Here is a 24,008-nt window from a genome sequence, read left to right on the forward strand (position 1 = left end):
TTTATGCAAATATGCAAATTTTATGCAAAAAATTTAGTAAGTTCTGTTCTCACATGTGGTATCTCCAGGTAATCATGGACCGACTTCTGTGCATTATCTTTTTTAATTACATGGAAGAGTATCTAGGTAAATGACTCACCTTTTAGGTAAAAGGTTAAGAAATATTATTATTTTAACAAAAGACTGTCAGCTTGAACATGGGTTTAAAGCCTATTTTGAGTGTATACTATGAAGATGTATTTCCAGCCATATCTCCAGCTACAGAAGACTAACTGTAATAGCTTTTCTAGGGAATGCCTCATCTTGAGATCTGCACAGTGGATACCTGAACTTCTCTGGGTTTTTTCCTCAATCCAAGCATGAACTAGCCTTAATGCTACTAATTGTTAGAGTACTGCAGCCAGACTTTAGGGCCAGTAGGTGCATTTAATATTTCTAATCTAAAATACAAATCTTTTCCAGAATTGAATAGATAACCCCATGGAAGATAAAGCTTGAATACTGTTTGGGAAATGTGGGTGTTTCATATAACCCTCAAAAAGTTGCTCCTCCTTGGGCTGTGTGGAAATTCTGTATTTTTTTCAGCTGAAAATTGTTTTGCTTTTTTATGTTGCAATATTTCAACACTTCACACACATCAACAGTGGTTGCATATCAGAGTTTGTTTGAATCAGAGGCAGACTATTGTGTAGTAAACTGAACTACAACAAGATGAAATCTCAACATGTTAAAATAACATTTGGTACTTTATTAAGGGTTACAATATTACAGGGGTAATCTAATATATTAAAAACCCTACTTTCAGTTATATACAGCACATGCTACGTCACACATCATACTGTGGTAAAGATGTGATGAGGTAATAAGGGAAAAGTATGCAAACACACACAAACACTCAGTGTCATACAGGCTGACCAAAAAATATGTTGAACTTCTAGAGGCTTTCACTCTGCCTCTTTTATGCATTCTTTAACTTGTATTTTTTGTAGTAGTTTGTTTGTAATGGGTGTGTTGACAATCTGTTATAGAAACCTATCTCAGAAGAATATTAGAATTACTCCAGTCTGTATTTCATAAGTATGACTGACCTCTAAATATGAGTAAATCTGTTTAATAATTTGACAGTAATAATTGTGAAATATGTTTAAAATAACTTTTTTGCTATGGATAAGTTCTCTATATAATTTTTTATCTAAAGGCTAAGGTTATTAAATAGCTTATAAATTGGTATCCATCATTTGCCTGCAAAGTTGGATAGACCCTTTAATTTGTATCCAGCCATTTCTGAATATAGAGGCTACACGGCAGGTAATCACTGAAGTCGGGTACACAATACCATAACAGTTGTGTAGTATAACATGTTGGCTATAGAGCACAGAATACCTATTATAAATCTGGATTAATTTCCATATGCAAGTAGCTACTTCATTTTGGTAAGAAATAATTAATGTTTTTAATCTAAAATATTTGAGTTAATGGTGAACTTTCATAGGAGCAGATTATTTAAATGCACATAGTGAAGGGAAAAGACCGGATTTATCAGGACAATAATGGTTTGAGTATCTGCTCTCAAAACAGAATTATATAGTTCTAAATTTATTCATGGTAGTTAACAAAGATTACATAATCATCACACTAATGTACATATACCAGCTACGTAGTTCAAAGGATATGATTCCTGTGTCAAATGATTGCTTATAATAACAATAATAATAATAAAACTCTTACTGTACAGTTTGTAGTATTTCCTGTATTTGAGAATATTTATACATAACATACAAAAATACTTAAATGTGGTGGCAATATTTTTATCTTCCAAACTTAATTTACAGGGAATAAAAACCAGGAAGTTTATCTACAGTTTTCATGTAAACTGCAAGTTCTAACAGGACCAAGAGGTGTTCTGAATGTTATTACAGTTCCTTTTCTTCAGCTCTTTTTCTGGGCATGATTCTTGAAAATATAATATACAAGCCCTCATACCTTATCAATAAATGTACAGTATCTTACATTCCTCATTTCTGAAAAGATAATTTCAGGTGATAAAATCATAGCTTTATGTGATTTTTAGAAGCAAACCAAGAGAATAGTTATTTCAGTGAAATGTGTTAGGGTTAGGTCTTATCATCATAACAACTTTCTTTAGTGAATATGATCCTCCCCGGAATTCAGCCCAGTAAACACCATCCTGATACCGACTGCGGTAGTGTCCTCCACGATACCAGACTCCATTGAGATTTGAGTGAGCACATGCATTGTACCACCATCCTCCCTTCTGGTAATGAGCACAGTTACCTGCAAAAGAAAGCTCCAGTTCAGGCTGAGAAGTAAATGAAAAATCTTCAAGCAAGCAAAGTAGCAAACTTCACTGGATGGTTGGCTGGTTGATCTGGGCTTTTTTTTAGTATGTTTAACACGTAGATATCCTGTGGTACAAAGTGAACTTAGGCTTCTTCAGGAACCAGCAAAGTAGTTAGGTTCTACAGATAGAATCCTTTTTGTTACTTTCTCTTGCCTGAAAATCAGCGGGTGTTACTGTGTCAAATAACCATTCATAGTGTATTTTACAGACCCTTGTCTAGTGTAAAAACTTTTAATTTTGGTGTTAGTATGTATAAGGGTTGACACATCAGTTTGTATTTCATAAGGTGCTAATTGACAAATCCCTTTGTAAGTGCAATATTTTTTTTTTTTTTTGGTATGTATGACCATAAGTATGTTTCCTTTTTCAAAAGAGATAAAAGGGGGTCGGGGGGGACAGGGATGTAAATGCAAAAGTGGCAAGGCAGCTGAGAGGGACCTCCTACCTGTATATACATCGTGGTCCCGGTCTAGCGTGGTGAACTGTTTGCCATTGTGCCACGTGAAAGAATCTCCCGCGTTGCCGTTGTAGCGTCCCAGTCTCAGCTTGTAGTACTCACTCTCTGGCTCCAGTCTGAAGCTGGCATACTCAGCAAATACTTTTCGACCTGACCAGTCTTCCATTGTTATGAGCAGTTTGTAGTTGCCTTGATTTGTTAACCAATAGATGTTTTCTAATCCAAGCCAATATTCTCCATCTATATTACCAAATCCTTGCTGTAAAGGAAGCAAGAGAAGCATGTTAATGTCCTGCATCTGTGTTAGTGGTAAATCTGAGTGTATTCTTAAGTAGAAAACTGCAGTAAACTTATTTTATAGAGACTTCTCTTCTGAAGGGTAAACACACAAGTTCTTTTTCAAGTAGGCTCTTGGCCAGACTCTAAAACCACCCTTTTAAATTAACTTTATCAGTAAGTTCTAGAGGGTGGAAAACATTAATTGGCTCTCTTGTCCTGACCTTGTATGTTTCCCAGTTCCTGAAAAAGTTGACAGAGCCATCCAGCCGTCTCTGAATGACAGTCCAGCCACCAGGGTCATGCCGTTGGTCACACCAGACCTGCATAAGCTGGTTTGTGTTTTCTGGTTTTACAAGATAGATGGAGCTTGTGTCATGGCCGTCTTCTAATGCTTGTAGACAGTCTCTCCAGGGCCCTGTGTCAAAACAGAAAGGCTCTGCATCAAGCTGCCACTGAGCATTTCTTTAAAGCAGGGCAGTATTTGAGCTGGTAGCTTTTTGTACTAGTTTGATTTCACTGAATAGCATATTTGTTTTTCCTCTTATTAGAGGACAAGTATTCACCAAGTGTTTTCAAACAGATCCATTTATTGTAACATTATTTCTGGAACATTTCATAATGCGTTACTGGTAAAGGTAGATTTTGAAAAAAAAAAAAATAAGGCAGCTGCACTGGTACTTTTACCATCAAATATATATCCAAAGAAACTAAATAGGAATACTGCATAGATAAGTAAGAATTTCCTTTAGAAAACAAAACAGTAAGTTTGACCTTGATTCTGTCTTTGAGAAATTCAGCTTTATTGATCCCCAAAAATGTCACTGGCACAGGCATTAACTGTGGAAGCAACAACATAAATTCAGGCTGTAGGTCTTACTGCTGCCACCTTAATAAATTACAAGATAACATAGAAATTAAGTTTTTTTTTTTTTTCTTTTTAACATAGGGTGCTTGTGAGAGAAACTTTTATATAAATGACAGGACTCAATATACTTTGAATTCACAGAATTTGCTGTTAACATAGTCTTGTTTTCAGTTCAAGAGAGTCTATAAAGAGCTTATGCTTTTTGAAAGTATCTTATATTCCTGTTTTTTCAATAAATTTTCTCCAGTGGTATAATAGATTCTGTTTTAATGAATCTGAGATATTCAGAAATATCACCTGCCTTGATTCCTCAGCAGAAGGGTGAAGTCAACAAGAATCATCAGGATTAGAGATTAGAGCCCCTGGATTGATTCTACCTGCCCACTGAAGGAGTAAGGCTTGTCAGATCTTCTGACTAGGAGCCTTACTGAAGCATATACTGCTATCAAGAGTAATTTCTGTTTTAAATTATTTCAGTCCTATGGTTTTTCATATTCATTGTCCAACACTACTAATGGTACTCAGCAAATGCTTTAGAAATAAATTAGTTTTATAGAAATAATCTCAGTGTTTTGAAGATTAAAACACTGAGGTTTTGGTATTTTTAACTATTTTAATCAGCAAGTCAGTGTACAAAGAGGCAATCCAAGTCTTTGTTCTGTGGATGCTGTGTTCTTGTTGCCTCAGTCATAATCAGAGACTGTACCTGGAGCTGTGCTTATAAGCCCCTTCTCCATTTCTTTTGGTGCTAACTGTTTAGATTTCTTGCAGTTAAGATATAGATGCCATGCTCTTGTCACACCATTGCATGGCTCATTATGAGAGGTGGGGAAAAAAATGTTAAACCAGAGCAGTTTAAATTATTAGTGCTCATTATTTTATCACAATGTGTAGTGGCACTGACTAAAAATAAAAAAGTAAGTAATTATTGAAGAACTTCTAAAATAGTCAAACAGCTTTGACCTTGTCTTTGTAAAAAAATATACAGCAGTACGCAATGTAGTATTTACACTGTTCTAATCTTGCAGTTTCTTTTATGGCACATGGCAGCAGTGCTCTACTCCATATGAATCTTTTTTCTGAAAGTGATTTAAGATGAACTATTAGAAGCACGTCAAAGTAGAATTTGCTACTACTTTTTTGTGACAAGTGCTTTTTTGTCAGGTAGGAACCTTTTCAACATTTTAGCTAGGGTATTTTCCCATGAAAAAGTGAGAGCACCCTGAATTTTAAGGTAGGTAGTTTTGATAAAATTGTCTTTAGGGAGTTGTAGAATCACAGAAAGGCTTGGGTTGGAAGGGATCTTAAAGTTTGTTTCATTCCACCTCCTTTCCACAGGCATGGACATCTTCCACTAGACCAGGTTGCTCCAAGCCCCATCCAGCCTGGTCTTTGACACTTTCAGGAATGAGGCATCTACCAAAAAAAACCAACAAAAAAACCACAACCAGAAAACAGTGTGAACAAAGTTAATAGTGAAGCTGCTGAGACTAGTAAGACTGTAATAAGTCTGTGATAGAGAGAATACTGGTCTACTACTTTTTGAGAAAGGGAGACTTTCAACAGATTAATAGAAGACATTTACTATTTTTCTTGTATTTCACTCCTGTTTTCATTGCACAGGTTGGCTGTGATCAGGTGCAGGCTTTGCTGCACTACTTTTGGCAATTCTGTGAAAATACTGCTTTGTAGCAAAATGTTTTAGAGACATATAGACTCAAGAGACTCAGTGCTTACTTGCTCGAGTTTCTTTCATTGTGAGTATTTCCATGGAGAAACAATACAGGGGTTGTTTGGTTTTGAACGTGTGGCAGTTGCATTATTGGGTAGTCGTTAAAGTTTGTGACGTCCTTGATGTCCTTTGGAATATTTTGCAAATAGCCATGAAATATATTGAGTGCAGTTCCCCTGCATTACTCTGTTACAGTTAGCTCTGAGTTCAGAGATCTGTGACTCTCTATCTTTTAGTAAGGGCTGTATAATATCCTGTTACTATTCCACCACTTACTTCCTTTTGCTCCTGTCTACAGCACAAGTGTCCCATATAAAGTACAGAGCAGATACTTACTCCTTTTTTAATTACACAAGCACATTATCAGATGCTAGATCAAAAAGTTTGTAATAATTTCATATGTTTACACAGTGTCAAACTCCTTCAGATGTCATGAATTGTAGCAGTTCAGTCTTGAGCAAAGGTAAATAAGATTTAGATTACTTGAATTTTAAGATTTTTCTGGAAGTCCTTTTCTTATACATGTAGTATAAATGATGGGTTTGTCTTAGCAAAGTAACATGAGAAAAATATGTGGGGCTAGAGTGTCTTAGACATTCACAGGGTTTTTTTTGCTTTCTTTCTGTGCTTCTACTACAGCATGTATGTAAAATTCACTAGCTAAATAAATTCTGACTGCATTTTTGATATTACAATAAAAATGTTGCCCACTGCATATTAGCATAAAATAATGTAAATGTATCAATAATATTACTTACCAGATGGTTTATCAGTTGAAGTTGGAATACTAGTAACTGCAGGCATGGTTGGTAAGGTAGGTGGCAGAACCTTTAAGTTCTGATCACTTTGAATCTCATTAGTAGATATCTGGTTATTAATGCGATTGTAAGTAGGAGGCTGGTACACTTTAATTGGTGGTTGTGGAGTTTGTGGCAGTGGCTTTATGGATGGCATTCTTTGACAATGTTCTTCCAGCTGGGCAATTATTATTGTCTGATTATTGGCGATTGACATCAAATGTTGATACTTGTGCTCTAAGTCTTTGTATTTGTTTGCAAGCTGCAACATGTCTGCAGTTTGGTTCAAAATCTTATTTTCAAGTTGAGAAAGTTCTAAGGCGTTATCACGTTTTCGGATAATTTCATGTAATAGCTGCATGTAGAGTTGTGTGACACGAGAATTCATGTTTCTGCTCTCTTTTCTTAACAGTTTAACTTCATTAACAATTCCACCATCCACCTCTACCAGTTGCTGGAGAGTTTCTATTTGTCTCTTTTGTTTAAGAAGTTCATTGTTAAGTAACTGTAATTCTTGTTTATTTACCCGGTTTTCAAGCAGAATTTCAGGCTCCTTAGAATTAACACAAATGGCACCTGTGACTCTCTGCTGAGGTACAATAAAGGTGTAAGTGCATTTGTCCTGTGTGTCACTGGAACGCTTATATCTATTCATATAAATGAATTCTTGAGCTTTTTCCTTGTCATTGCCTTCAAATTCCTGTGTTTCACCTGTAGTAACTCCCACAACAGTTACTAGTATTAAACAGATGAATCTTGTCATCATGATCCTCTAGTTCCGGTCAAATATTCTTCTGCAAAGAATTTAGTAAAATCTGTTTTAAAATAAATTTAACAGTAATGAGTAGGAAATAAGTGTGAATTTACAAATTATCATCTCTTCTAAAACTTACAAAATAGTACATAATAACCATTTGTACAAATGAGGTCCAGCATCAACTTGTGTTGGTTAAAGGGGACATCATGAGGAGTAGTTGTATCTTTCTATGGTCAGAACTGTAGTTACTAGTTGCTAGTTCATCTAAAGCCTGCCAAGAACGATAAGAAAGTAAGCAATAAATACAAGGATTTTAACATTCCTTTCTTCCAGGCAAGTACCACAAAAGTTTCCAAGATAGGAGTTTTCATTTAAATATTAATTACATTTTCCATTTTTTACAGTTACAAATACAAGCTTTAAATGTAAACATAATGTAAGTTAATATATGTATTAATGCTGCTAAAAGTTCTAAAAATATCAAACTGTTAATTTGCAGTATTTTAGAACTGCATATACATTGCAAGACATACAGCTTAGGTGAGATGCAATAATTTTACTTTATTCAGCAGTACTGAATCTCCATTGCTTAAAAAAAAAGGAAAAACTTATTTTACATTGGTCCTTAATAACTCTAGAGTCAAAAACTCTACTACTCAGATATAATAGGCAGTAAAATCTGTTATTTTTCTAGACTAGTGGAATTTACAACTGAAACATTTACTGTGACTCTCACTGGAGACACTGTCTCTAAACTCAGCCTAGTCATCCCCCTTCAGAGTCCCTTCTTGAAAGGGGAAAAATAGCTGCATATGTGCATGGTGGACAGTGGCAATGCGTGGCGATTGAAATCAGCTGGTAGTGTCTACTGGCATACTGCAACAGTTGCCCTGTGGTGAAATTGCCCTAACTTAGTTCTCCATGCAGATTTATATTCAGGGTGGACAGCTGAGGCCCTCACAACCTCTCAAAAAATAAATCAATACCAGAACTTTGTGGGCAACAGTACACTTGGAAATATGGGCTTAGCATTGTCACTGATGCCAGAAATACTCTGCCACAAACCACTCTCTTATCAGCTACTTGATCAGCACTTTGATGTCATGTATTTCTAAAACCTTTTCATTGTTGATTTTTAATCCTCATGTGTATATGCAACCTAGTTTTCTTAAATAAAACGAATGAAAAATGCAGTATTGGAGTTTTTTCAGTGTATAAAGTCAGATACTTTTTAACCAAGGTAGTGTTGCCGTAGTGTTATTTCTTTGCTTCTAAAATATTTCTCATGGAATAATCATTGAGTATTTAAGTATCTATCACCTTACTGTTTACTCATCTTTGCTACATTAGTTTTTTTAAATTGCATTAAATGGTGATAGTAACAGCTGTGAGAAACTGGAGTGAGTCCAGCTGAGTACACCCAGCATGGCTAGCTGGAGGCTGGCAGACATGATGAATGAATAGTAGCAGAAAGAGAGAGGTTTGTGTAGCCTCCAGGTGAGAAGGTAAAGAAAGACACATGTTCGGCTACTTAAAGGGTGTTTGTAAAGAAGATAAATTCCTTTTGGAAGTGCACAGTGAAAGTATATGGCGGATACAAATTACCTCAGGAAAAAACTGGGTTTTGTTTGAACTTCATTGTGAGGGTGACTGAGGATTGAAGCAGTCACCCAAACAGGTGGTAGAATCTCCATTCCTAGAAATATATGAAGTTTTGATTTAGGTAAGGCTATGAGCAGTCTGATCTAATGCTGAAACTAGACTTGCTCTGTAAGACGAAGATAAGGTCCCACCCAATCTAAACTGTTTTATGATTCTAGGCAGCTGTGGACTTTTAAGAGTTTTTTTTTTTTTTTTTTAAATGTCAAGCTAATGCTGGATATGCATCCTTTATTATTCATACTGAGAAAAGATATGGTTGTCATTTGTATTTTTCTGTTTTTGTGAAATAAACAATAGATGTTTCTGCAAAAGATTCAAACAAAGTGACTAGAACTTAATCCTTCTTAAATTTTTTGGTTATATACTTTTGCCTCAGTTTCTTGTTTGGAATAAACTCATTTTAATTTTGCAAGTAGAAAGGAGTTGTGCTGTACAGAACTTTTCAAAGTCTTGAAAACACGTCAGATGAAAATCTGGAGTTTGACATGGTTTCTGCAAGTAAAGCAATGCTATTTGGAGTCTTGGAAAATAGGGAACATAAATTCACCCCAGACAGCTTTAACTTGTATAATCAGCATTTGCACAGCAGGTCACACTTGGAAAACCTGGCAGTTTTCTAGGCCTTATGTTCCTGCATAGATGACTGGTTTTGCAAATGTTTCTTGCATATAGGTGTAAAATAGTTTTATTTTGCTGTTGGAATTCTAATATCCTTCCCCCGCCCAAACCTGTACTTATTGTGACTACTGAAAAAAAGCTCTTTTTTCCTCAGAGTTCACTTCTGTCTGTTACAGCATCTCATATCAGCATCTCTCTGCTTTGAGTATGGCTTTGGGGTGCCCATACTTTTCTGAGCTGAAGAAAGAGCAACATGTAACAGATTTTTCTCCTGATCTTTTTAAGAACTGTGTAAGAAAGTAATGGGCCAGAGTTCATCAGCCTCATTATAACATATCATCTTAATGATCATCTAGTCCCACTGCCTGACCATGTGAGTGACCCCTCTCTAGGAAGCCTATTCTAGGGTTTGACCAGTGGTTGCAGATGGCAGGCCACCAGTGAATGACATCAGCATAATTAGACTGTCCTGAAATGTTTCTCTGTCATGATCTTTCCTGCATGTCACCTTTTCTGAGATGTTCTTATAAGAAAAATCAGTGGAAGGAAAGTGACATTGGTTAGAGAATGCCCCAGTACAAACAGAAACAAGAATCATACTGTCATCCGCTGTCCTCCTTCCTGCAGTCTGTATATGATAATTTTGTAAGTCTCTCACTGTTTGTACTTGTTTGGTTAAAAAAAATGTGTTTAGTATGAGGCCTATTTGTTGCATATTGGGAAGGACTACATGAATAAATGGCATTCCTTCCTTTCTGCAGTTGGATTAAAATGAAGTTCACACATGGTCATTTGAGCAACTCTCAATGATTAATCTTTCAGGGACAAAAAAGCTTTCTGGAATGGAGAGAGTAGGGAGGGAAGCCAGAGAAACCATTTTAAGGAAGGATTTAAGGCTTTTTTAATACCTTCCTCTTTGAGTAGCAGATTCTTAGGACATTACAATTCCTTCCCAGGTGACAGATGATATCTGACGTCTAGGACATTAACTTCCAGTTTTCTCTGTGCCCTGTAATTGCTGATACTCCTTGTACTTGACTGCTGCCATTGCTTGCTGATCATGCAGTTCTTCCTGTTTCTCTGGCTCCTTTCCCCTTGCCCTCTGCCAGTAGCTCTTCTGGAGGGGACTGAGTGGAAACTATATCACTAGGGCCATATTTGTTCCCAGCGCAAAATTCCACTTGGGCAGCTGTAGACTTTTCAATCTAAAAGCACGCTTGCAGGTTTGAGGGAAATTTTCATAATTACTGGAGATACAGCACTGTTTGTCTCTTATCCTCATGCATACTGACAAAACTTCAACACACAAGCATACAGGTGAATGAAGCACACTTAAAAAGTAATTATTTTGGTTAAACATCAAGTTGAAGTAATTTCATTATTTTATTTCTAGATTCTGTTCAAGTGCATACTCATAAAAGCACTTTTCATAGCAATTGAGTTGGGGCAAACTTGCCCTAGTGCAGATGTACCTCAGTTTTTTGTATATCTACCCTACTTGGCAGTATATTTCACTTTTTATTGAGGTCAAATACTTTTTTTTATCTCCTGTGTTTGTCTTTTACCAGTATAACTGCATTTGTATGAAAATGTTTGGCAGCATTGTTGTGTGGCATATAATTGTAGCACCTTTATACTCCTAGCCAGCACAAGTGCTTTAGTTAAAATTTTGGCTTGTATACCCGATGTTTGCCTCTATATGTATATAATTGGAAGTAGGTGGTTTGCTTATTCATTGTTTACCCAAGTAAGGATATTTCCATGATCTGGTGACAAAAGAGGAAATAAATTTTCTGAAAGGGATATTGGATGTTTCAGCACTTGATTGCTTTTTCTGTCCTTTAGAGAGAAAATGATAATAAAATCTTATTTTGGCTTTGCTTTGAAACATTTTTCTGTCCTGTATTCTGTCTTGTTTATATGCAGCTTTTCATTAGTCAAAATGTGTTGCCTTTTTTTTTTTTTACGAATATCTTGAAATTTATGTACTTCAACAGGATTTTAGTATTTTACAATATTAAATTGTACAAATGTTCATAACGTATTGTTTAATCGCTATTGTGATCCTAAAATTATAAAGGTAAAAACATTTCTACATGAAAAAATTACCATTTGGTAAATGTTAATTTCTATTTTCAAACAGCTTGCCTTAAGAGGGAGCAGTAAAAGTATCAACATCAGCACAATGGTCTTTTTGGGTTTCAGCTACTTATAATTTGCATAATATTGGATAATCCAACCTGTATATCTTTTTTCATTATTTGTTGGTTTTGATGCCATGCCTAGGAGGATCTCATTCTTACTAAAGAGACAGGCTAACTGTCTCAGGTTTTATGAAATATTTTGCCTGTGTGATTCTGTGTACAAGTGATCTGTCTCCATGAGATGAAAAATATGACTTAAAATAATAATAATCACAGAATCATTAAGCTTATCTGAAAATGCTGCCAGTAGCTTTTCAATGCTAGGGCTGGTTTTTTGAATGAAATTTGTTCATAAAAGAGACACTTGCCATATTACTCTGGAAAGAAATGTGTATATGAATGCCTGAGTGTATAGTGTCAACACTCTCTCATCTCGATCTCAAGTGGTTTTGCAATGCTGAGTCTTTCAGCCATTGAGAGATTGGCATTTTGTGTCTAGGAGTTTATACTATGTCCTTTTTATATCTTTGCTTTTCAGTGTCCTGCAAAAAGTAAGAGCAGGAAGACTACTGGATGGTGGCTGAGCACTGACCTTTATTATGTGTTGCTTAACATTACAAGCCCGTTTAAGAAGGAAAGGTTTTGATACTTAAGACATTACCTGTACTATAGCATTTTGGAAAAGTACAAAAGCAAAATAATGATCTGTATGAATCATGTGTGGAATACCTTAACTAAGACAAATATGAAAAACAATTACCTGGATGTCATACCAGAATAGAAGTTTTGTATCTTAAATTGCATCATTATGGCTTATTTCTACAGATAAGGAACATAGCAGATCCCAGTAGGTAAAAGTAATAGAATTGCTTCTTGCTGCTGCTCTTGTATTTCTATGTATAGTAAACTGCAACAAAGCCAGAGAAACATAGGTGTGACATGGTGATGCATTGATCCATGGACAGGCAGCTTTCGAACATGCGATACGTGGCACTCTCGCTGTCCTTGCAGACTGCTTTACAGAGAAGGCAATTTTCTGTGCTAAACCTCAGATGTTATAACAAGAGCATTTCTGGGGACTTGAGTAGCTATTTGGATTGCAGTATAGTTGAGTTTGCTGCAGAGATAAAAAACACTACCTGTTTCGTTTGTAGAAGTGATAGTGAGAACCTGGTATATGAAGAACACAGCAGCAAACTTTAACAAGTTAGAAAAGATTTTTAGTGGCTTGTATGCTGCAGCTGTGGAACTAAGGATGCATTAATCGTTTACTGGGCTATGATAATTATTGTAAACAAGGTGATGCAGTAGGTTTCCTACGTGACTTACTCTTACGCGGAATGCTCAGAAACTAAACTAACGCTGGATTCTCCATTTAAGTCATTGCATCTTAGTGATAACAACTGTTGTTTTTACAATAATCACTGTCACTCAGCCTCCCTAAAAAGGCTCCCAGAGTATTACATACCTTAGAAGTTAATTTCAGGATTGTGGGGTTAATGTCTTTTAGTATTTCTCTCCATTTTCTGTGTAGGGTTGTTTTGGTTTTTTTTTGTGGTGTGGGTTGGGGCTTTTTTGTAATAGGTGACTTCCATTTAATTAAAGAGTGGATAGGCAAGGTCCAACACTCACCATTTATTTCCATCTCTACATACTGCTCTGGCTGAGGAAGGGTTTACAGTCTAGAGGTTGGATTGTTTAAGAGTTCATGTAGGTCCAGCGTGCCAGAACTGAATGCACTGTAATTACTCTCGCACATCAAAGCCTTTTAGAATACCCAGATAGGTGAAAAACACATACATAAAAAGGATAACATACACACACACTTTTGCATAACACTCATATTTTCTGAAATGGCTGCTTTGACTATGAAGAAAAAAATGATACCATACATACAAATGAGCTCATTCAGCTATGCTAGCTAAACCACTGTTAATCACTGTTTTTTGTGTTGTTCATATTTAATGAAACAAAGCCAGGAGTCCTTTTGATGGGCTGTCTTTTCCTCTGTACCTCTGATATGCCATCTTCTGTGCAGAATCCTCAGGCACTGAGGCATATAAAGGAGGCATGTTCACAAAAGGCATAGTGTTAACTAAGACAGCATTTATTCTCTAGAAGATAAACTGCTGTATTTTATTGTGAATTCATACAGAATTTGATAGCTGTGCATTCTAAAGAAGAAACATTAATAGCTAGCAACATATCTTCACTGTTTAATACTTTTGTCTTTGATAATGAAAGGTATTTCTATATTAGTGCAGTTTTACATTTTTATTGTATTATAAAAGCAAATGAAGCAAGGGTGTTGAAAATGTAAAATCCTGCTATGAAAAGATCAGAAGGCTTGGTTTTGCATTTTTATAAAACAAATCTTAGGTTTTTGCTGCTACAGAATCCTTTGATAGCCAGTGCTTGTGGATTTACAGTTAGCTGGCATGTTCCAGGCACCAAGCCAGTAATATGATCTGGATTTCACAACACCATTGTGATAAGACAGACAAGCATGAGTTTTTTGAATCTGCTTGCTTTCCTACTCCCTGTCCCTTGTCTTAGAGGTCATGCTCTGTTTTTTACTCCTTTACACGTTTTCTCCCATGGAATTATGTTAAATTATCCTGTCAATTTTTACCTCTCAAAGGTAATCTTAAAACATAACGTGAAATTTGCTCTTTTCTAAGAGGAGGGACGTCCACTGCTGCAGGGTTTCTTTTAGAATAAGCTCACGTCTTAGCTTTTCGATGAAAAGTATTGCTGTGAAAAATCTAGTGATTTTTTTTGTTTGTTTGTTTTGTTTTTGTTTTTTTGTTTTGTTAAAGGAAACAGCAATTCACAGTGAAAATACAGCACAGTTATATGTAGACCACATTTTTCCATGTATTGGAAAAACCTTTAAAGTTGGGCTCTTAAGTGTTAAAGTAAATACATAGGAAAGGGCTGACACATAGTAGCATGCAGTGCTAGTTATGAAAACATGATACTGAACTGAATTGAAAAATTTAACTCCAAACTTAGGGGGGGAATCACTTTTGCAGTTTTACCACTAGTTACTTCCAGTGTAAAAAGTGCCATACTGGCATTAACCAATTAATTCCTTTAAGACACTTGTGTTAGAATGCATTCTCTTGTCAGATTTTCTGCCCACTTAAAACTGAAATTTTAGTTCAAGCACCAGTTCAGTTTTCTTAAAAGGTAATACTTTTTCTAATGAGGGGATTGGATGATAAAGCAGCACATCAGAACGAAAGTGTCTTCATGAGGTCTTGGAAAACTTTTGTTTTGAAATACTATCAGTTGCTGCAAGAAACTGCAGAAGTTTATGTATCTATTGTTGCCATGTAACTTTCTTCAAGTTTTGGCAAAAACTTTAGTTACAAGAAGTACAAATATTCTTCTTGATTACCAAGAATTTTAGTTGTTTGTGGATTGTTCTTTGTGCTTTACTAAAGTTCTGTCATAGATGTGGAATGCAATTACTGAAAGAAAGCACTGCTTTTGTTGTTGCTTCCCTTAACAGTGGCCTCACCTTATTTTCACTTAATCCAATCACTACCAGAAAGTGCTCATACTGTGTGCTCATATGTGTGCATGCACATTGTCCGTAACAGTCTTTAAAGAGATTCATATTTTAATAAATGTGACTCATTTTACCCATGAAAAATAGCAGTTAGACCATGTAATACTTTGATGCCTACATGAATGTACTCATAAATTCTAGTTTCTTTTTTAAATTAAGTTTTTGTGAAATACTTCAAATATTTCCTTTATAGACTGTTTAAGTATCAGAAAGTTTTGTATCTCCCTAATCAGACATGAGTGTAAAAAAGACTGAATGGAGATTTCAAAATCTTTAAGACAGTCCCTCAGAAAATAGTATGTCCTAGAAAAATTCTTGCATGGCAAGTTTAAGGAAGTGTGAAGATCAAAGTTACGCGCAAAAATACGATTTAAAAAAAAAATAAAATCGTACTCTTGAAAATAATACCAAGGCTTTCACTGCCTGGCACATAATGTCTCAGCTATATTTACAAATTTTATTTTAATATGTGACGGATTTTTGTTTAGGCTCGGGGGTACTTTTTTGTTCTTTTGAAGTCAAAAAGCAGGCTTGCTGCTTTATCTTAGGGAGCAGTCCTACTCTGATAAGCTTGCGTGGGCTCCCTCCGTGCAGCGGGAGCTCTGAGCCGCGCGTACGGAACCCGCCGCACCCGTCCGGCAGCCCCCGGCAGTGCCCGTCCTTACCGCGGCTGCTCGGCTTCCTCGCTGCGCTCCTCGGCCGCTCCCGTCAGCAGCTGCCGCCGCGGCCCGACCGCGGTGACATCGCCTCGGCGACCCGCAGTCCGCGTGCGCCGTGCTGCGACCAGCCGGGACGTGCTGGGGATTCTTTTCCTCTTCTGCAATTCTTTTTTCCTCTTCTGCGTTTTTCTCGCTCAAGACCGCTCTGGGCTGCGTCCCGCGTCCGAAGCGGTACGTTCCCGCGGGGCGCTCGGCGCTCCCGGCCGTCCCTTCAGGCAGCCAGGAGCTGCCTCATTTGAACCCCTGCTCTTTGTGGCAGGCTTATCCTGGCCGGGAAAGGGGGAGAGAAGGCAAAGCAGCGGCGAGCTGCCGGGCGCTGGTTGGACGGGCGAGCTGCCTCCGCCCCCGGGCAGTGGGGCTGCCGGGAGGAGCTTCGTGCTTCGGCCACCCCGGCTGAGCCGTCCCCGCCCGGGGTGCGGGACCGGCCTCGGGGGAAGCCGAGTTTCAGCCGCGAAACGAGGCTAATGCCGGGCTTAAGGGCAAACTGGGGAGGCCGCGAGGAACGCGGGTCCGCTTTGTTAGATCAAGGGCAGTGAGGGTGGGTAATTGCACGGGACTCGGCCCCAAAATGTCGGGGGCCGGGGGGGCACTTCCTGCCTTCGGATCTCGTCACAGCGTGCTCAGGGATGCGGGGATGGATGCTCATGCCAGGCGCTCGGCGGGCGCCAGCGGATAGCTCTGTGTAGCGCTGAGGGGCTCCTTTCTTAGTGCTTCCTAGGTCATCTTTGTCAGGCAACAGCTCGAAAGCAGAAATAATGGACAATAAATTTGTCCAAATTCAAGCAAGCTCTTAAAACATTCTAATGCAGATTGCAAATTCATTATTTGGCTGAACCTCCGTGCATTTTGAATGATTCTTCATACTTGTCCTGGTGATCTAAAGCCTGTTTCTCATTTGAGTGATGGGAATTCCTGCAATTTTCCTAAAACCTCTAAAAATTTGCCATTATGAAACTCTGTGTGTAGAACGTTTTTGGTTGTTAGCTATTAGCTCTGGGTTTAAAAAAGATTTGTCAAATGAATGAATGAATTTAAAATCTGCCTTTATAACTTGTTGGGAATCCTGCAAAGAAATTAGCAAATTAAAAGTGAAACTTTACAACATAAAAATGGCGCTTTTTTATTACAGTTTAGGAAACCAAATGGTTGTTTCAGTCACTGTATATCATTGACATCATAAGAAAGCTGTATTGTACTAATGGGCTGTATTGTAATAATGGGCTTGTTTGCAATTTGTCAGTCAGTTTTGAAGATATTTGGGTTTTGTAGAATTGGAGGAAACCAATATGAGGGCACTTGAGTTAACCAGAGGACAAATAAAGAGGTTTAAAGATACTGTATTAAAACCAGTTCTGTTCAAGTTAAAACATGAACAAGCAGTTGTTTTTATAATGACAGATTATTTCCATCATAAAAGTGAATGTCAGAAAAAACCTCACGTCTAACTATATTACACTATCAATTCAATATGCCTTAGGCTTTCTAAGTTTTTTGTACCTTCCCTCTATGGCCTGTGATTCCTTCAATTTACTATTGTTATGTTAATTATTTTCTATTTTAACTCAGAAGCTTATTCCTTTCTATTCTAAAGAGAGAGGACCACTGACTGGAGTGGCCATTTCAGTGCTAGTTAGGAGCATAGTCTGGACACTTGGGATTAAAGCAGTCCAAAGCTTTTCCAATTTTATACTGTACCAGTTTTATACTGAAAAAGCTGGCTTAATAGAATCAGAAAGTGATAATTCTGTTAATTTTTGACTGATTTAGCAATATTCCCATGAAACTTCCTTTCAACGTGAGTATGATTCACACTCCTTCCTTCCCAAGGTGCTTTTTCAGCCTAGGAGTGCACTGCTCAAGGGAGGGAAGTGGCAGCAGGAAGAGCAAAGGGAGTGGGTTGCCATGAGTGTTTGTCAGGATGTTAGAGTGGTTGTTTCCTGTCATTGTTTCCTGATCAGTTTCTCCAGTTCCTAAGTGCTTGTAGAGCTAGATAGGTGATTCTCTAGCTAGATTACTACTTGGGTGGAGTATTTAGTTTTCATTTTAAAATGAACGGTTTTAGATTCTTTGCTTTTATAGGAAAATGCAGGTTTCTAACTTGAAGTTATACCCCACAGCACCAAGGTTCTTGAAAAAAAACTATTTCCTGAGGATGAGGTTGTTGATTTAGGCCCATATTTATAAAGTATCCATAACCACTTTTAAGCTCTTTAACGTATAGTTTAGGTCCATTGATTTTAGGGCACTTAAATAAATGCAGTTAAATGCCTAAAATTTTTACTCAGTGAAGGAGCCTAGAGACTTCTCTTGTGGTGTATTCTTTAGTCATTAAGCATTCTCTTACAGGTGATTATGTTATAAATAAAATATTTGAAAAATCAAAATTAGCCAAACTCTGTTTCTGTGACTGTCCTCTTTGCTGAACAAGAAGCATATTTTTACACAGATCAGCCTTTTGATTAAGTACTGACTGCTTTTTTGTCTCTTAAAAGCTGTCTAAATAACCCGTAAGCTTTTGTGTATGGGTTGTTCTAAATAGCATATGACAAAGCTTATTTCTTCAACCTGTTGCAGTTTTGTCTACAGGGAAAAAGAGAAGTTGTGCCGACTTGATAGATGACAGGGAGCTTTTATTTGGATATGCCAGGTGTTTGTAGCATAACTGAATTGTTTGGATAACAATAGGTGTTTGCTCCTTGGGCAGGACTGAAGAGAAAAAACAGGATTTGCCTTTGTGTGGGCATTCTGCTTGGACCAAATGGGCATACCTTTTCCTTGGATTTGTAATGCTGGGAAGTGCAGTGCACTGTTTTTTTTTAAGAGGCTTTACGCTGAATGATGTGATTTGCAAAAGATTTCATAGTTGATTTCTCCTTCATCCTGAGAATCTCAGCAATCAGCTTGTATTAAAGTCTATGATTAGAGAACAAAACACCCTACTAGCAGAAAGGTACTAACATCCAGTTATTTCTGGCTGTGAAGTCTGACAGTTGTCTTCAGTAGGGTAATGCAGTTGGCAAGGAGTGGTTTGAAAGACTTGGCTTTGAGAATGAGTGAAAATACTATAAAACATATGGCCATAGAAATTAACTTTGAGTCAGTGATCAGAAATTCAAGGTAAGCAGAAAGAGATAAGAATGTGCCAATCTTAAAAAGGTAAACCTTGAGAAATTAAACAGATTTTTTTTCCAGACAGGGTGCAGTTAAATTGCCAGATTCATTTGCCACAAGATCTTTCAAGCTCAAAAGTTAAAAAAGGAAAAGTGGTTTTGTAGGAATAGCAGGAAAAAGAAAAAATGGATGGATCCAGAGAAAAAACATTGTAAAGAAAAATTACCACCCAGACTTAAACCCGAAAGTGTTTATGTAAGATCTGTCTCAGGAAGTTTCTAACCACTACTTGCTGCTGACAGGAAGCAACATCTGGAAAACAGCTATTGTACCTTTGCCTTTTTCCTATAGTCTTTTTTAAAGTATTTTCTGCTTTCTGACATTGGATAGCATGCATTTAAAAATGTTAAAATGCATCACTCTTAAAGCATTTAATCTTCTGTAATGTATTTTTCCTGATTCATGGGAAATGTATTAGGAAATAGCTGGGCTTTGGGGGAAATTGAAAAAAAAAAAAGACAGTATTCTGGAGAAAATCTGATTTGTTTAGGGGGAAAGCTTTGGTAGAAAGGTCCAGACAGCTTCAGAATTTTTTAGCCTGTTTCAGTGGATAACAAAATGATCTGCACCAGTCAGAGATGATTCACGGTACAGCTTCTTGAATGTAATTCCAGTTGAGTTCTTGGTAACATTTTCTTTCACAAACTGGTATTTTAGTTTGAAAGTTCCTTGAGTTTTGCTGCACTTATTGATCTGTTTTTCTATATTAGGCTTCATTGCTGTGGTGACAAATGTGGGATGATTAATTCCCGGGGTTGAATAGGGTGAGATTACTCAGGAAAGACTATGGAATCAACATCAAATTTTAATTTTGTTAGTTGATGTTGCTGAGACAGAATGAACCAAAATAAGGTGCCCTCTCTAGCTCTACATTTTTATAAGGTAAATTTTGCTTATATCACATGATAAAAGAGATTGCTTGAAGTACTCACTTTATTCACAGTTAAAATTAGGGTCCATTGTCTGCTTGTATGTGCAGAGCCTTCCTGCTGCAGCAAATTAGTCCATATAACTGCTGTACTCCAAACTCCCCTTCAATAATAGATATCCAGGTATAGGCCAGCGCATTTTTCAAGCTTGTCATAGAACAGTAGAGTTGTGGCTTGAAGAGATCCCTGGAGATTATCTGATCTACCTTCTGTGGAAAGCAGGGCCATAAATTAGGTTACCCAGTGTCCAGTCAAGCCATATCTTGAGTATTTCCAGCAAGGGAAATTGCTGTCCTCCTCTGGGAAACCTATTTCAATATTTAAGTGTATTTGCCGAGAAGAAATTTGCTTATATGCAGATAGAATGCTCCCCCATCACTTCTTGACCTGTTGCTATCACTCTGGAGAGAGTATTTCCATCTTCCCTGTGACTGCTCTGTGTGTACTGGAAGAGCAGTTAGGTTCCCTTCCTGCCTCTTCACTTCTCTAAGCTGAACAAACCCAATTCCTTTAGCCTTTTTTCATATGGCGAGCTTTCCAATCCTGTAATCACCTTGACGGCTGTCCATGGGACCATGTCATAAATGTGTGAAGTCTCTCTTCAGACATTTTATGATGAATACATTTCTGTATGTTACAAATTACATGGTGTTGCCTTAGCAAAGGTTTGTCTTCAGACTTTTTTAGAGTATTCCAATCCTACCAAGGTTAACCAGTATATACATTTGGTTTTGTAGAAAAATTTTCCAGCCCTTAATCCTTGGAAAATATCCAGTCTTCTTGAAACCAGCAATACCACAAAACAGTTGGCTTTTTTGCCTATGAGCTAATCTCCTAACAATGGTGTCTTTGGTTTTATAAACTGCTGACTGTAGTAGTTTGGACTTTCTACCACATAGTTAATTGATAAGTTACTGTCCCTCTGTCCTCTGCTTTGTTTAGTATGGTACAACCACATTACTGTATGTAGGAAAATGCTTTCATAAATATACTTGACTACAAATTGGAAATATATCCTTGTCTCTTCTGGTCCTCCTGTCACACCAGTGTCATTATTCAATTTGTGAGGAGCAAAAGTGGAAAATAATTACTTTCCACAGATTCTCTTCTGTTATGTGTGCCAGTTACTGCGTGTCTTGCAGACTCTGCTTCCTGTACTGAAGGAATGCTTTATGCCCAGACATCTGTGTTACACAGCAGCATATGTGCATTCAGGGGCTGTGAATATTTAGAAGTGTACATGATTTTAAGTAGGGAACTAAACTGTTCGTTAAAACATTTAGGGGGTTTTTTACCTCCTTTTACACCATGTGTTTATTCACAGTAACAATTCAATTTACCAAATAACTGTGGTATTTATTATAGTACATGATCAAAATGTTACCTAAGAATAATAAATTGAAGTCCCCAGGCTTGTGTGAAATACTTCTGTATCAGCTAATTATTTTTTGTTGCAAAGTAGGGAATGTCTGACTGACAAAAATATCATACATCAGCTGTTTCCCAGCTTACTTGCATTTGCAGAATTGCACAGACCCTTAACAGACCACTATGCATGGAAAATATATATCAAATATTGGGGTGGTTTAACCACCTAATTTTTTGTTTGTCAGCCCTACTATTTTTCAGTATAGTTTTATAGTCATTATAAAAAAAGTTTAAAAAAATAAAAAGTAAAAAAGATTGTTGATAGTGATGCAAGTTTTCAGTCTTTATCTGTGCAGATGTTTTTTATGATTGGTTTTGCAACAGCATATATTTGTGAAACAATTTTAGGTGCTTCAAGTTTTGGATTACACCTCGTGCCTGCAAATTGTCATAAACTCCCCAAATTCTGAATTGTTAAGAATAAATGGTGCTGCTCAGGTAAAAGAAATCTGTGGCAGAACAGAAAACTTGAACCCAGGCTTTCTAACTTGGAGGAAAATGCCAAAAACCCCAGATTTCTCTTTGTTTCTGTTACTGCTATTTAAAGTAATACCTGCCCAGCTTTTCTCATTAGTATAAATTTGTACATGTTATTTACTTGACTGAAAGTGTTTTGTCTTTCATAGCATGTTATGTCCGTCTTTCTTAATGAGGAACAAATTGCGTACTGTAGTCGTTCATGAACATTTTAAAGCTTACATGCTCCGGTTCAGGTTCTTCAGAACTGAATGAAGCTGAATAACCACTCATTTTTTGAGGGCTTGGGAGTATTTTTCTGAAGACCTCTTTGTTAGTACCCATCAACTCCAAAGGATGCTTATTTATTATCTGTCTCAGTGCTAGTTTCTCAGAAGCTTTGAGTATTGAATAAAGAAAATAATAGGAGAAGCTTAACTGTAAATCAAGACACAAGTATACAGACTTAGGTTTGTATCCTGCTGAACACTGCAGTTCTCCATAAATATTTTTTCAATAAAATCTAGCCTTGGAAATTGTTGTCTGGTGGGTGGAGGACTCAAAATGTGGCATTGACTGCTACATTTGAAGTTCACTTTTTTGCCATATTAATGTTTTCCTGTCTTTAAACTGTTACTAATATTACTTCTTTGTTTAAACTCTCCAGTAGAAGTTTAAAAGCTTGGTATCACAGGTTTGGTTTTCTTTTGCCAGCTTAAAAATAATTTGTCCCCTTTACACAAAGTGATTTTCATTGATAAATGTAGTCCTGGATTATTTGGCTTTGCTTTCCTTAGCATGTGTTGTTACTTCCATGGGACCATAAACTAATGAACACTGTTGTCTGCATACAATATCCAGCTGCAAAATTAGTTCTGGTGACAATGGAGAAAAGTGAGTATCACTGGAAAAGATACTTGCCTGTGGAAGAAGCTGCCCATGAGCTCACCGTCTGGAAAATGTCCCGGTGGCCTCACATCCTAGCTTTTTTCAGTGCACAGTAGCACAAATGTGAGCCAAAGTTTGAAAAGTTAGTGCTGTGTGTTTGCTTTGGCATGGGGCAGCCCTGAGGCTTTCCTTTGAGAAACGGGTCTTGAAGTCTTTTGCTGAAGGGAATAATTTTGTCATTCCTCTGTGCAAAATGAACTGATTCTTATCTATGCCTACGATTGCATCAAATATATAGAAGAGTTTAAGATATCACTGCCAAGATTAAAAAAAAAATCATAAAACTTAATTATCCTTCTTGCTTTAGAGGAAGAGAGGGAGAGGAGCAATATGGGAAAGGGGTGGCTTGGTGTGTAATTACAAAAAATGTGTTCTTTTATATTCTAGCATGTTACATTCAGTTTAATTTTTTTGACATCTGTCAGTTTGAGTTTTTTCTTTCTGCACCCCACTACCTACCAAAAGCCCATTTCCTTACACTTTTATTTGGAATTTGCAGGGCCTAAGCTAACACCTTTCATCCTTTTTGGTGCTTGTATACCTTGTTGGTCCTCATCTGTATGTTGTCCTGGAAAATAGATTCTTTGTCCTGAAAAAATGCTTACAAGCACTGCTGCAGAGTGGAAATGTGTTTATACCTTTAATATCAATGAGAAAAGCTGCAGACTTGCTCAGAATAGCTGGAAAGTGGCCTTGTCCCAGGCTGCCAGAAGGCATGTTGCAGTGGAGAGGCTATGAGCAAATAGAAACTTTACAGTCATAACTCTAACTACATTTTGATGTGCCACTTGACAGGAGAGGACAGTGAAGAGCTGCTGTATGGAACCTCAGTCTAGGTATGACCTCTAGGCCATTGCAAAACCTTGGGGACTCAGGATTTGCTCAACACTAAACTGCTACAAAGCCACTCTAATATTAGGGAAATTGGAGTTCTTCCCTCATTCTGAGGTGTAAGTTGCCCGGTCTGTGCTGGCCTTGTGCAGGTGTTAGGGTCTCTCGAGTGTGTGGGATGATGGCTGAAGCAGTTCCCAGTGTAGTTGAAACCCTTGTTCAGATAAAGTTCAGAAAAGGTGAAAATAATAATTGGGTTTGGTTTTCCCCCTTTTT

The 24,008-nt window shown here is 37.3% G+C and overlaps 2 protein-coding genes across 8 annotated transcripts in view; one reads left to right on the forward strand and one right to left on the reverse strand.

The window, feature by feature from the left end:
• Nucleotides 1–24,008, forward strand: part of RALGPS1 (Ral GEF with PH domain and SH3 binding motif 1) — a 75,591-nt gene that overhangs the window by 18,813 nt on the left and 32,770 nt on the right. The window lies entirely within an intron of this gene.
• ANGPTL2 (angiopoietin like 2) lies at nt 728–16,485 on the reverse strand. Of its 5 annotated transcripts, none has more exons than XM_071453846.1 (6): nt 15,916–16,485; nt 8,855–8,945; nt 6,454–7,286; nt 3,320–3,513; nt 2,808–3,078; nt 728–2,295 (listed from the first exon to the last, which is right to left on the reverse strand). In XM_071453846.1, exons 3-6 carry the CDS (start codon nt 7,256–7,258, stop codon nt 2,096–2,098), a joined length of 1,470 nt encoding a protein of 489 aa, XP_071309947.1. In that variant the 5' UTR covers nt 7,259–7,286; nt 8,855–8,945; nt 15,916–16,485; the 3' UTR covers nt 728–2,095. The 5 variants fall into 5 exon arrangements, with proteins under 5 accessions (XP_071309947.1, XP_071309946.1, XP_071309945.1 ...); XM_071453845.1 differs by having other exon boundaries at nt 6,454–7,307; XM_071453844.1 differs by lacking the exon at nt 8,855–8,945 and adding an exon at nt 12,434–12,580 and having other exon boundaries at nt 6,454–7,307.

This window comes from Agelaius tricolor, unplaced genomic scaffold (assembly GCF_023055355.1).
Source record: "Agelaius tricolor isolate 1412-34295 unplaced genomic scaffold, bAgeTri1.0.p SCAF_38, whole genome shotgun sequence".
Classification (NCBI taxonomy): Eukaryota; Metazoa; Chordata; class Aves; order Passeriformes; family Icteridae; genus Agelaius; species Agelaius tricolor.

Coding starts and splice junctions, on each gene's coding strand:
- ANGPTL2 (XM_071453843.1), bottom strand. CDS start 7,258: ATGATGACAAGATTCATCTGTTTAATACTAGTAACTGTTGTGGGAGTT. Junction 3,514..6,453: donor TTCAACTGATAAACCATCTG/GTAAGTAATATT, acceptor GTTTTGACACAG/GGCCCTGGAGAGACTGTCTA. Junction 2,296..2,807: donor GGACCACGATGTATATACAG/GTAGGAGGTCCC, acceptor TTTCTTTTGCAG/GTAACTGTGCTCATTACCAG.